Here is a 13,807-nt window from a genome sequence, read left to right on the forward strand (position 1 = left end):
AAGTTTCTTGTGATTAGGTCTCACACTGGCCTGGACTGCCACAAGAACTGGCTAGTTTAATCACATGCATTAACCATCAGCTAATATGGCAACCTATATTTTCTAATAATGTGCGGGGAGGCTTATTTGAAGAACCAACTAACCCGAAACTGACATTTTAAAATCAAAATTGTGCTAAATGGGCTAGATTTGTTTCTCTTAACTGTCATTAAGATCTCTGACTTGTTTGTTGTAAAATAAGTAACATTCTAAACTGAAGGAATATAATCTAACACAAAAATTAAATGTAACTCTTGCATGCTTTCAAGACATAGAGTTCTAACAAATTATCGCACTAGAATCTTCTGATGATGAGCGATGATGATATCAACAACTTCCCAAGACTGATACTTTGTAACTTTGATTCATACTGGTAAAAGGGCATCGTGGCGAGAAAATAGGGACTACGTATGTACACGTCATATGTCCAATTAAGTCTACCATTAATTGATTCGGAAACATACTGCTTGCGCAAAATATCACAGAAGATATTAAACGATAATAGTTAGCGGCATATTGACAAGTTAGTAAAATAGATACGGTCCAAATCATTCTTTGGATCTGTAACACCCATGCTATTCATCCGCGACAACCAACGATTTGCTATGAAGTTCAACCTAACTACGACTGCGCGGAGTGATTTATTTAAGGACTACACCCAGGCGCTACCCGAATGCAGTGGGTCCTCTTCTCTGCCCAAACCCAGAAGAAAGCGGGTTCGTGACGGAACTGGGGAATTGTCGGAGGTCCCAGAATCACCGAAAATATAGATTACAGAAACCTCAGTGTTGTGCGAGAGTACCCGTCAAATATATATTTTTACGATTTTTCCATATTTGAACTAATACGCAAGTATGTCCTGGCAAAGCTACGTGGATAACCTGATGGCCGATGGCAGCTGCCAGGACTCCGCCATTGTTGGGTACACGGACGCTAAGTATGTCTGGGCATCGTTTCCCGGTGGTACATTTGTTAACATAACGGTAAGGACATAGGTCTGTAATTATTTGATTATCTACAAACAAAGGGAAATGCCGCCATTTTATGCTGTCAGTTCATTTAATATGGAAAAAAGGCCTTGCCTAATGGGGAAGCCCTAGATGGAATGGTAAGGTAATGTTAGGCTCGAGCCAGGCATTGCATGTTGGCTAAGCTAGCACACATGGTATCCGGTGTTTTCTTGTACAGAGACTGTTGCACGTTTTATTTGAAATATAAGTGCTTAGGCTCAGAACCACAACTACATTCAAAATGTCATGGTGTTATCAATATAGCTAAGGTCTAAAGCTTTCCTTTTGAGTTAAACATTGACTGTTCGACATGAAAGTGTAGGAGGCAATCCGCTAGCTAACATGTTTAGTTAGCCTGGCTAGTGTGTTAACTATGAACTAGAACTTGCAACTGAAACACAACCGTGCTTTCAGCAATTTGATACCCCATATGGGAAAGTTAAATGGAGACCGGTTTCCCGTCTTGTAGCGTTTACTGTTATGTCTAGCCGGCAATGCGGGCTTTGGGAGAAGGAGTGCCGGGAGCGAAACATGTCATAAATCAGGCCTGCCACCCAGATTCGAAAGTTATTAAGCAAAATTGTTGGCTCATTTCGCTGCATGCATATGTTACATGCACAATTTGCTTTGTACACTCAACGGTATTCAGATGCATTTGTGAATCAGGCCCTCGCTCTCGCCCCTTTTGATTTCCCAAGATGGCGCCTCTACTCTGCATTTATTATTTCCCTCCTGTCTACGCAATTTGATCGGATTGTAACCTAAATTGGATGCACCAGCTCGAGGCAAATTGGTTGTACAATAGTATACCATCCAATTGGCCTGCAGGTTTATTTTACATATTGCATCAGTCCGGTCATTCGTGGGCCCTCCATTTTGTTAGCTAGCAAGCATGCATGGAAATCAACTATTTGAAGTTGCTTGTGTTGTCAAAACCAGTTTAATATATCAATTCATATATCAATTCACAATTATTCGATAGTTTGCTACATGTTAGCGAGTTAATAAACATGCACATTTTAACTAGCTATCTTTCTAGTGTGGAACTGCGACAGGATATTACCCATAATCTAATGAAATTGCGATTCTTGTATCATAGATTGCCATGCGGATATTGGAGGGCATTTTTCAGTCTGATTCCTTTGGCTTTGCTAAGCTATGGTTAAATCATTCGATGTTTTGTACCCAGGTACCCAACATTCTCATAGCTGTGACATAAATAAGTTAGCAGTTACTCTGCTAGGTTTATGTTCAAATGTTACAGGTTGTAGACAAGCTGTCAAATCAGTTGTCCTGCTGTGTTGCCAGCTTCTAGCTTTGCCAAGGCGTTATGGCATAGCTGGCTAGCTACTTTGCTTGCTAGATGGCCGCATTGAATAAGCTGAATTCACATTTTTTTCTGAAAAGGCTGTTGTAGAATTGTGCAATTCTATATGAGGGTGAAGCCTTTATGTGCTGTCATTTTTATTTGGAACCTGAGAATAAACCAGTCTGCGTTCATTGAATAATTGTATGGGCAAACCATACTACAGTGCCTTGCGAAAGTATTCGGCCCCCTTGAACTTTGCGACCTTTTGCCACATTTCAGGCTTCAAACGTGAAGAATCAACAACACAATCATGAAGTGGAATGACATTTATTGGATATTTCAAACTTTTTTTTAAGAAATCAAAAACTGAAAAATTGGGCGTGCAAAATTATTCAGCCCCCTTAAGTTAATACTTTGTAGCGCCACCTTTTGCTGCGATTACAGCTGTAAGTCGCTTGGGGTATGTCTCAATCAGTTTTGCACATCGAGAGACTGACATTTTTTCCCATTCCTCCTTGCAAAACAGCTTGAGCTCAGTGAGGTTGGATGGAGAGCATTTGTGAACAGCAGTTTTCAGTTCTTTCCACAGATTCTCGATTGGATTCAGGTCTGGACTTTGACTTGGCCATTCTAACACCTGGATATGTTTATTTTTGAACCATTCCATTGTAGATTTTGCTTTATATTTTGGATCATTGTCTTGTTGGAAGACAAATCTCCGTCCCAGTCTCAGGTCTTTTGCAGAGTCCATCAGGTTTTCTTCCAGAATGGTCCTGTATTTGGCTCCATCCATCTTCCCATCAATTTTAACCATCTTCCCTGTCCCTGCTGAAGAAAAGCAGGCCCAAACCATGATGCTGCCACCACCATGTTTGACAGTGGGGATGGTGTGTTCAGCTGTGTTGCTTTTACGCCAAACATAACGTTTTGCATTGTTGCCAAAAAGTTCAATTTTGGTTTCATCTGACCAGAGCACCTTCTTCCACATGTTTGGTGTCTCCCAGGTGGCTTTGGCAAACTTTAAACGACACTTTTTATGGATATCTTTAAGAAATGGCTTTCTTCTTGCCACTCTTCCATAAAGGCCAGATTTGTGCAATATACGACTGATTGTTGTCCTATGGACAGAGTCTCCCACCTCAGCTGTAGATCTCTGCAGTTCATCCAGAGTGATCATGGGCCTCTTGGCTGCATCTCTGATCAGTCTTCTCCTTGTATGAGCTGAAAATTTAGAGGGACGGCCAGGTCTTGGTAGATTTGCAGTGGTCTGATACTCCTTCCATTTCAATATTATCGCCTGCACAGTGCTCCTTGGGATGTTTAAAGCTTGGGAAATCTTTTTGTATCCAAATCCGGCTTTAAACTTCTTCACAGCAGTTTCTCGGACCTGCCTGGTGTGTTCCTTGTTCTTCATGATGCTCACTGCGCTTTTAACGGACGTCTGAGACTATCACAGTGCAGGTGCATTTATACGGAGACTTGATTACACACAGGTGGATTGTATTTATCATCAGTCATTTAGGTCAAAATTGGATCATTCAGAGATCCTCACTGAACTTCTGGAGTGAGTTTGCTGCACTGAAAGTAAAGGGGCTGAATAATTTTGCACGCCCAATTTTTCAGTTTTTGATTTCTTAAAAAAAGTTTGAAATATCCAATAAATGTCGTTCCACTTCATGATTGTGTTGTTGATTCTTCACAAAAAATACAGTTTTATATCTTTATGTTTGAAGCCTGAAATGTGGCAAAAGGTCGCAAAGTTCAAGGGGGCCGACTACTTTCGCAAGGCACTGTAAATCTGACTAGCTAGGCATCAGTTGCTGACCATGTTAGCCAAGCAATGCCTGATATGTATTGCAGAAAAATAAAACTTAACTGTATTGGATTGTTTAAATTGTTCACTGGACACATGATTTAAAGGGTACATTCAATGGTCTAGAGTCAAATATGGACACTGGCCTATGAGAGCTGAGATGGTTACAGTATTAATCTCTATCACACAGTACTCTAAACTATTTTTCAGCATGTTCCTTTCTGCCTGTTAGGACAAATGTGAACTGCAATACTTCTTAAATTGCCAAGTTCTCCCAACAGTGATTCCAAAAGTCACTTTTCCAAAATTCTGCCTGCTTTTGACTGCCCTTTTGAAATGTTTTAATTTAACAAAATAATGCTCCCTCTGAAGCTTTGCTAATTTTCACCCAACTTTGATTCTTGCATTTTTAGACATTGTAGAGTATTGGAGAGAATAAACAAGTTGTCACATGCTCTTGTCTTATTGTAGTGTAAAGACCAATGTTTTTATGCATATGAAATTGCATAACTTTCTAACTTTACATGGTTGACATGTGTCCATCAATGCTCATCCATAGGTTGACGAAATCGACGTCATAGTAGGAAAGGACCGAGAAGCTTTCTTCTGCGGCGGGCTGATCCTAGGCCAAAAGAAGTTCTCTGTCATCAGAGACAGCCTCCACTCCGATGGGGACTGGACAATGGACATCAGGACAAAGAGTCAAGGAGGAGAGCCCACATACAACGTTTCCATAGGCAAAGCCGGCAAAGGTAATGCCTGTCCCATTTCTTCACTGCTCAAACATTTAAGGCTCTATGTAGTTCATAGGTTTGGTTGTAATTATAGTTTGCTGTGCATGTACAATATTCTGGTATTCACCTCCTCAATATAATGTAGTTAAGGGACAGATGCAATTCAGTCTGTCACATTAAGTCAACAAATGCATTGCACTACCATGCTTTAGCTTACACTAAATTGTAGCATCAGGCCCTAGATGGGTTTTAAAATAGTAGAAAGGGATATAATACAATTGGAAAGTTTCCTTGTAACCTAATTGATATGTTTATGTTAAAGAAAATTACACTCAAACGCCTTTTGGTATTTGTTTCATTAGTCCACTGTTCATACGGTCCTGAATGTTTCGAATGTCAGCAATCAAGTATAAGATGTAGAACTTTGAAACTGCGTAATGATGCTTTCTATATTTTAAAAGTTTTGTAACTTAAACTTGATTGCTGACATCTCAAACGGTGGACTAATGAAACATGAACCAAAATATGGTTTGAGTGGAATTTCCCTTTTAAGCACAGAGCTATTATGTATGGGAAAAGGGAGTTTATGCAGTATAATGGACTTAAGTTCAATTTCAGGTATTTTTCAGATTAAGAAAGCCAATCAAATACCATTTGATTTAAAGAATAGGTTAGTTTTGCATCAGATCGGATTCGGGGACAATATTTGATCAACTGCTAGCTAGTCAAATGAGCCACAAGTCTTGATGGGCCACCCAATTGAAGGGGAGATGCCCTGCCATTCGAAAAACAAGATGCCTGTGAGTTTTGCCAATGTTCATTTTGCCTTTATGCTCCCTATTCTCCTATATCCCTAGCAGCTTTAAGTCCATGACACTCCTAGTTGCAATACACAACCTCCCTTCTGTGTATGTTTCTGTCACAGGGCAAGCTGGGCAACCTTTTCTGAGTTCATTCTTCTGGTCTTCTTCCTGATGGAATCAACCTTGAATTACATGCGTATTCCCTATCCCTCTGTAATTGATGCCCTTTTCCTCTCACATCAATGCTTAAGTGTCAAGTTCAGGTTACTGCCCATCACATGTTAACCCTAGTCCCTGTCAATTTAGGCATTTCCACTCTGATAGTGGCACTCAAGGATTTTGCTGCTGTCATATGTATTGAGGAGAGGTACTACAAGCATGCTGACTGCATGTGTACTGCATTAGTGTTGGTGGTAGTGAGTAGAAGCATTCACTTTCCTATTCCTCCCTGCTGCTGGCATGCCATGTAGATTCATAGCTAAGTAGTGGATAAGGTAAAGGATAGGGTTAGGCCAGAGTTTTGTTTCTGATTTACAGAACTTGTTATTGCCACCTTTTACACAAGTTTAGAATGGAGCAATTTGTGCTGTTATTGTCATAGCTTCTGACTGGGTATAAAAAAAGCCATTTATGGACTTTGTTAACATAAGCGGATGATTCAGACATTCCTTAAGTTCAGAAGAGTAGGCTAGATGTGTTTTATTATACTCTAGGCTAATGGGCTTGAATGGTCACCACTATTGCATAATTTTAGTGAGCGCTTTGCATGTTTTCTTCCAGTCCAAGGGCAGCAGCCATAATAAGAAAATGAATGCTTGTGTATTGGCCATGGATGGGGCCTCTGGTGAGCTTCCTATGTCTTCCTTCATACTAACCAGCCCTGTCCACCACCTTGTTTCGATTTGACAATTTATTTTATATTAAATGATCTAACTTCACATTTTCTCAATTTCCCTTCTCTCTTTTCTTTCAGTCTTGGTTCTTGTATTGGGCAAAGAAGGGGTCCATGGAGGCGGATTGAATAAGAAGGCATACTCAATGGCAAAATACTTAAGGGATTCAGGGTTCTAGTTTTGTCTTGACTTAGCCCAAGTGTAGTAGTTGAGGAAGAGGAGAGAAGTAAAGAAAAAACACAAAATATAAATGTTAAAGCAAAGATTGCTATTAACATTTTCCTTTCAAGCAGTCCTATTTAAAATGAGCCCTGGCAGTGTTAGTGGCAGTGCAGGGCCACATGTTTAAGACCCTGCAGTCAACAATGTAGCCCCACCTTTAGTGGGGAAAAGTGGTTTCTTATCCCCCCCACCACCATGTCTGTTCATTTCTGTTCTTTTTTTTTTCTTGTGTACTCCAGCATTGGTTTTAGTCATGGGAAAGGAAGGTGTCCATGGAGGGCAGCTCAACAAGAAAGCGTATACAATGGCTGACTACCTGAGGAAGTCTGGATACTAAAGCAGCCTCTGCCCAGCCTCCTAGCAGCTCACCCTTACCACCCTCTTGCGTTTCAGTACTTCCAGTTCTAGTTTGTAGTTGCTTATTTTTTTCTCTCCTCTGCCCCCTCCCATTTTTTTGCTCCCTTTTTTTATTTATCCCCTTTTTCTCTTGTCCTTTTCCAGTCATCTTTATGCATTCACACTGTGTACTCTATCCCATTCTAGAACTACTGTTGCACCATAGTTAAAGATGAGCATGTTGTTAACAGGACATTGTGACAAATCTGTACTTATAAAGACCTGCACCATTCTAGCCAATGCTCAGTGAAAACCCTAAAGTAAAGGAAACTTAAATTAAACTGAGATTTCATATGATGGTGCCCGGTAGGTCAGACCCTTGAGCAGCCGATGCCTTTGGAGCACTTGAGCAGTAATCAAGCTCATATTGTCTTCCTTTTCTAGAGCATGTCTGGGAGGGGAAACTGCATGCATATCTTTGAGCCTACTGAAATACTGTTCCGTCTGCCCCGCGTGCCCTATAACTCCTGCCAATGTCTGTTCCTCCTTCCCTCCCTCTTTCCCATCCTGTTTGTTCATAGTAGGTGACACTCCATCAGTACTCAGGAGGCATATTCCTCCAACCACTACACCTTAAAGTCCTCCGTAGCCCCCTCTCCCATATGGGTTTTTAAAGGGGGGGGGGGGGGGCAAATCCATTTTGGTATTGATTGAATCAAATGGCAAAAGTGTTGACGCAGGTAGAATCTCCTCCCATGCCCTCTTCATGACCTTTCTGACTACATGAACCCCATGGACATTCCATCGTTGCAATGGCTCAGGCACTTAAAATATTGTTTGCCAGCTCCTGTAATATTTATTTTATTTTTAAGGCTGCCATTTTGGACAGTAGATATCCCAGCATAACGATCTGGAGTGTGTCCAGTTTGAATTTTTCATAGGACCAACTTTTGTTGCAGCTTGGGTATTTATACAGTTGCTCTAGCTCTATCATTGTGAAGGACGACTGCTAGCCTCTTTCTGCTGAAGGCAAAACAACACTAACATAAAACCACACTATCACATGACACCAGATAAAGCTGCGGGGAGGGGTAGTAATTGGAGGAAATCTATTTCCTCATTTGTCAACCTTTTTGCTTTTTTTTTTTTTTTTAAGAAATGAATTACTGCATTTGAAAACCCATGCTGTGTGAAGAAACAACTGTGGAATAAATTGCCTTGTTCTCTAGTCATCAACTAAGATGTGGTATCAAACTGTTGAGGCTCGGTACTTAATGTAATCTCCAATTGAAAATAACTTACACTAGACATGACACTCAATTTAATGGGAGATGGGATTGGTTGGAATAAGAACACTTTGGTTGTCTTGTGGAAACTTAAAGTCCAAAACATGGGTCTCCTGTGCCATAATGTAGAGATTTGTTGCTATTGTGTGGATTTTAACTGCTGCCCAGTAAGGGGTAATTTCATTGGCACCTTTTAGGGGTGTTTTAGCATCTGCTCCAATGTTCAGGCCTTGTGGCATGTGTACTAATTAAAATCTTATTTGCTGATTTTTGTTAATTTCTTCCCCCTACACCTGGGATAGTCTAACACATTGGATTTAATATGCATAAACCAATAAATGCCATAAATTGATTTATCACCTTGTTTACAGACCGATCAAATAAATTTATTCCAACCAGATTGATTGTATGTACTTTCTTGCTTCTCAAGTTGAAATGTTTTCTCTTTTGGAGGAAAGTGTTTGAGCCAGAGCAGCAGTTAAATTTTATTTTTATTAAACTGGAATTGGTCTGGAGGTTCCTATTACCCTGGCCTGGAGATGAATAGTTAAACTGAGATGCTCTTGGTTAGTCTTTAAAGGTATGTAGCAGGTAAACATGGTGGAGATGTTCCTTTTGTAGAAAGGTATGTGGATGTTGGCCGAGTCAGTGTGGCAGAATTAGGTCTGGGAACCCCCACAGGGCCTGATGGTAACATACCAAAATGTGCATTTCCTTGACCGTGGGTGTTTATTGGCTAGATCAGTGGTTTTCAAACCTCCTGTGGGACACCCAGATGTTTCAAAATGTTGCTGTAGCCTTTACCTAGCTCACCTGATGGCTAAATACAGGGCTTTGTAATTAGTTGAATACAGTGTGCTAGCTCTGAAATAGTTCAAATACATGGAATGGCTGGTGGTTCCCAAGGAGAGGTTTGAAAACCACTGGGCTAGATGTTCTGAAACATTGGCTTAGGCCTGACCTTTCGTATCAGAATTGGGGAAGCAACAATTATTAAACTGGTCTGGATTCAATTGTCGACAACGCAGCTTCTGAAGGCAATTTCCGATTCAGCCAACAGGCAGCGTTTACCGTGAATGAGATTTCCGTGAAGTGGGAACATTTTCTTAAAGCCATTTTCACAACCTGTTTTTGCATCCCGGACTAATTCGGGGTGTGCGTCTTCATCCCGTCGCCATATATAGAGGGTCCCAAAAAATGACTTTCTTTGTAGTAGACTATTGAAGACTTGTCATTTTGAAATATCAACCTGATGGTAAATCATTTAGCCATCATTTAGCCATCTTGTTAACGTCTTGGTTTCTGTAGCAGTAACCAAACTGGGGGAATTCACTGCAACAACTTGACAAGTGATTTTTATTGGCTTCACAGCGTTCCATTAACAGTTTACACTTTGGTGAATTGGCCTATATGCATAGGTTTAAATTTAAAATGTTTATTAGAGCCCGGCTGATTGAAAGCCCATATCAACTGGCTGACAATTCCACCCTGTACTCAGTAAATGGGATGGGGGGTGGAAGGGAATCTCATGTTTTATCTGAATGCTTGTTGACATCTTGTCACAATGTATGAAATCAACATTAAGCATGGTTTATTGGACAATTGCAATTTTGGATGGCAATTTATGAGAATTCATTGCGGAAAACTATTTCCTGACTAAAACAGTATATTGGCAGCTATCTAATTTTTTTTGGGGGGGGGTGGGGGCAAAAATGTAATCTGACAAACCCATCGATAGGGCTCTAGTTTTACAGAAATATGAAGAGCATATGCATAACCATGGTAGCAACTGAAAGGAAACAGTTTGGAGATAAATTATTAGACCGAAGGTGAGCGTACACAATTCGCCTGACACGAGACTGAATCCAAACATTACTGTTACATTTACTATACTTTTCACTGCATTTGTATATAATATTAGAAAATACTCTGGATATGTTCATTTACATAAGACTTCCTGGAAAATGTGGGGTAGGTGCAACATGAGATTAACAAAAGTACAAGGGTTTCAATGAAAACACTGACTGGTGTCTCCAAGTAGCCACAGGCCTCCCTAAGTGTGGACAGTTCCTACGCTATTTCAATGCACAGTTATGAAGTCTTAACTATAGCCATGTTTACATCCTATTGGTGACAGATTTTGTGAATATTCAAATCTATATAAAGAATTAATGCACATTTTCCCACCAGTAGAGTTAACCCCAAACTGACAAAAAAAATAGTGTGATGTAGTGGTGACAATGTACTTTTTCGCATATGTTTTCATGTACCGAATAAAAATCTGAAGTTCAGTGTTTCCATCGCATTTTTAACTGCCATTAGTTTTGTTACAAACTGTTGGGTTGAATAGCAAATATGCGTACTCTGGTCTTGGCATGTACACTAGCCAACAGCTCACAAATACTGTGCAGGTGGGCTGGTCTACATGAGATTATTGGATAAACGAGAATATTTGTCAAACGGCAGTCAAATCAGACCATCGATATTTATTGGAAAGGAGTGTTAAGATCATTGTGCACTTTCACCATCCTGTGATGTTCATAATTTATTTAATCTGTAGACTAATAAACTGCATGGTTTCCTGAGGCATAGTGGGAGTAGAGTAGCACACACCATATAATCGTGTGACTCCCAAGTTTACTTCGATATGGTGGTTTTTATATCAATATTTGCACATAGGTGTTTCCACTGCCATCTCTTGCATATTACGTTTTACAGGTGCATAAAAATCCCACGTCGAACAAAGAAATTAAGGTATTTGTAATTGTCATTATTACAAATATATGTATATAAAAATCGTCCGATTTAATCGGTATCGTTTTTTTTGGTCCTCCAATAATCCGTATCAGCGTTGAAAATTACATTTCGGGTGGCCTTCCACAAGCTTCCCACAATAAGTTGGGTGAATTTTGGCCCATTCCACCTGACGTTCCTCCTGGCCCATTCCAACTGACGTTCCTCCTGGCCCATTCCTCCGTCATTGAAAATAAGAATTTGTTCTTAACTGAATTGTTAAATAAAGGTGTAAAAAAAAAAAAAAAAAGAGCTGGTGTAGGCCTCCTTGCTCACACACACTTTTTTTTTGTTCTGCCCACAAATGTTCTATAGGATTGAGGTCAGGGCTTTATGATGGCCACTCCAATACCTTGACTTTGTTGGCCTTAAGCCATTTTGCGACTTTGGTAGTATGCTTGGGATCATTGTCCATTTGGAAGACCCATTTGTGACCAAGCTTTAACTTTAACTTGATGTCTTGATGTTGCTTCAATATATCCACATAATTTTACTTCCTCATAATGCCATCTATTTTGTGAAGTGCACCAGTACCTCCTGCAGCAAAGTAGCCCCACAACATGATGCTGCCACCCCTGTGCTTCACGGTTGGGATGGTGTTCTTCGGGCTTACAAGCTCCCCCCTTTTTCCTCCAAACTTAACGATGGTCATTATGGCCAAACAGTTCTATTTTTGTTTCTCCAAAAAGTACGATCTTTGTGCCCATGTGCAGTTGCAAACCGTAGTCTGGCTTTTTTAAATGGAGGTTTTGGAGCAGTGGCTTCTTCCTTGCTGAGCAGCCTTTCAGGTTATGTTGATACAGGACTCGTTTTACTGTGGATATAGATACTTTTTACCTGTTTCCTCCAGCATCTTCACAAGGTCCTTTGCTGTTGTTCTGGGATTGATTTGCACTTTTCTCCCCAAAGTACGTTCATCTCTAGGAGACAGAACGCGCCTCCTTCCTTAGCTGTATGACGGCTGCGTGGTCCCATGGTGTTTATACTTGCGTACTATTGTTTGTACAGATGAACGTGGTACCTTCAGGTGTTAGGATATTGCACCCAAGGCTGAACCGGACTTGTGGAGGTCTACCATTTTTTTTCCTGACGTCTTGGCTGATTTCTTTTGATTTTCCCATGATGTCAAGCAGAGGCACTGAGTTTGAAGGTAGGCCTTGAAATACTTCCACAGGTACACCTCTAATTGACTCAAATGTCAATTAGCCTATCAGAAGCTTCTAAAGCCATGACATCATTTTCTGGAATTTTCAAGCTGTTTCAAGGCACAGTCAACTTAGTGTATGTAAACTTCTGACCCACTGGAATTGTGATACAGTGAATTATAAGTGAAATAATCTGTAAACAATTGTTGGAAAAATTACTTGTCATGCACAAAGTAGATGTCCTAACCGACTTGCCAAAACTGTAGTTTGTTAACAAGAAATTTGTGGAGTGGTTGAAAACCAAGTTTTAATGAGTCCAACCTAAGTATGTAAACTTTCGACTTCAACTGTATATGCTTAATTTAATTTATGCAACTTAAATTGTAATATAAATGTTAGGCTATAAATTTAGATTTTTAATACATTCTAAGGCTGCATGATGTGCCTCGAATGACGATTTGAAAAAAGTCTCATGATAGGCATGAGCTCAGCTCTATTTCTTGCCAAGTCTGCACACACTTCCATCAGTCTCTCATTCCCAATTTGACAAGCACTTGATAATATTCTCCCCTATTAGACTATTCTTAATTGAATTTGTTATGTTACATATAGCCTACTAATATGTGTGGAACTATTTTCGAATAGCCCACAAACAAAAACTTGTAATCCGTAGCCTGCACTTGAATAGCAAATGGATGTTATGTGGGGCTATGTTTTTAATATGTAAGCATAGGTGGTGCGTCCATAAATCTAGGGGAAGCTAAACTTTCCCTAAAATCAATTTGAATTATACTGAGCAGAAATATGAACGCAACATGTGAAGTGTTGGTCCCATGTTTAATGCGCTGAAATAGAAGAACCAAGAAATGTTCCTTATGCACAAAAAACATATTTTTCTCAAATTGTTGGTACAAGTTTGCATTTTTCCATTGCCAAGATAATCCAGCCACCTGACAGGTGTGGCATATCAAGAAACTGATTAAACAGCATGATCATTACCAGTGGCTTAACTTTGGTTTTAGAAGTGGGGTGTCAACTGGCGACTGGTCTGGTGGTTCTCCCTCAGAAGTTTTTGGAGCATCTTAAGTTCATTTCCTGCATTTCTACTTGAGCTGACCCTGACAAAAAATTATCTTGGTCAACCAAGAGCAGTCTTCTTTTGACCAACCAAATTTTAAAACTTGTATTTATCCATATATAGAAACACCCTATGTGTTTTAATAAAATCAACTAGGCTATACAGTGCATTCGGAAAGTATTCAGACTCAACTTTTTCCACATTTTGTTACGTTACAGCCTTATTCTAAAATTGATCCATCTGATCCATCATAAAACTTATTGACGATGAAGAACACACTTCATTAAATCACTGTAGCTTTGTGCCTTGATCACAAACCTCTTGAAATGGATGGAAGGCCTCAGCA

General features: G+C 39.9%; 1 protein-coding gene across 2 annotated transcripts; it reads left to right on the forward strand.

Moving 5' to 3' along the window:
* Positions 1-735: 735 nt before the first annotated feature.
* LOC110524004 (profilin-2) lies at positions 736-8,845 on the forward strand. Of its 2 annotated transcripts, none has more exons than XM_021603268.3 (3): positions 736-1,022; positions 4,731-4,923; positions 6,682-8,845. In XM_021603268.3, the coding sequence occupies exons 1-3, from the start codon at positions 894-896 to the stop codon at positions 6,777-6,779; spliced, it is 420 nt and encodes a 139-aa protein (XP_021458943.1). In that variant the 5' UTR covers positions 736-893; the 3' UTR covers positions 6,780-8,845. The 2 variants fall into 2 exon arrangements, with proteins under 2 accessions (XP_021458943.1, XP_021458942.1); XM_021603267.3 differs by having other exon boundaries at positions 7,063-8,845.
* The last annotated feature ends 4,962 nt before the right edge of the window (positions 8,846-13,807 follow it).

This window comes from Oncorhynchus mykiss, chromosome 5, assembly GCF_057628025.1.
Source record: "Oncorhynchus mykiss isolate SJ-2025 chromosome 5, ASM5762802v1, whole genome shotgun sequence".
Taxonomy (NCBI): domain Eukaryota; kingdom Metazoa; phylum Chordata; class Actinopteri; order Salmoniformes; family Salmonidae; genus Oncorhynchus; species Oncorhynchus mykiss.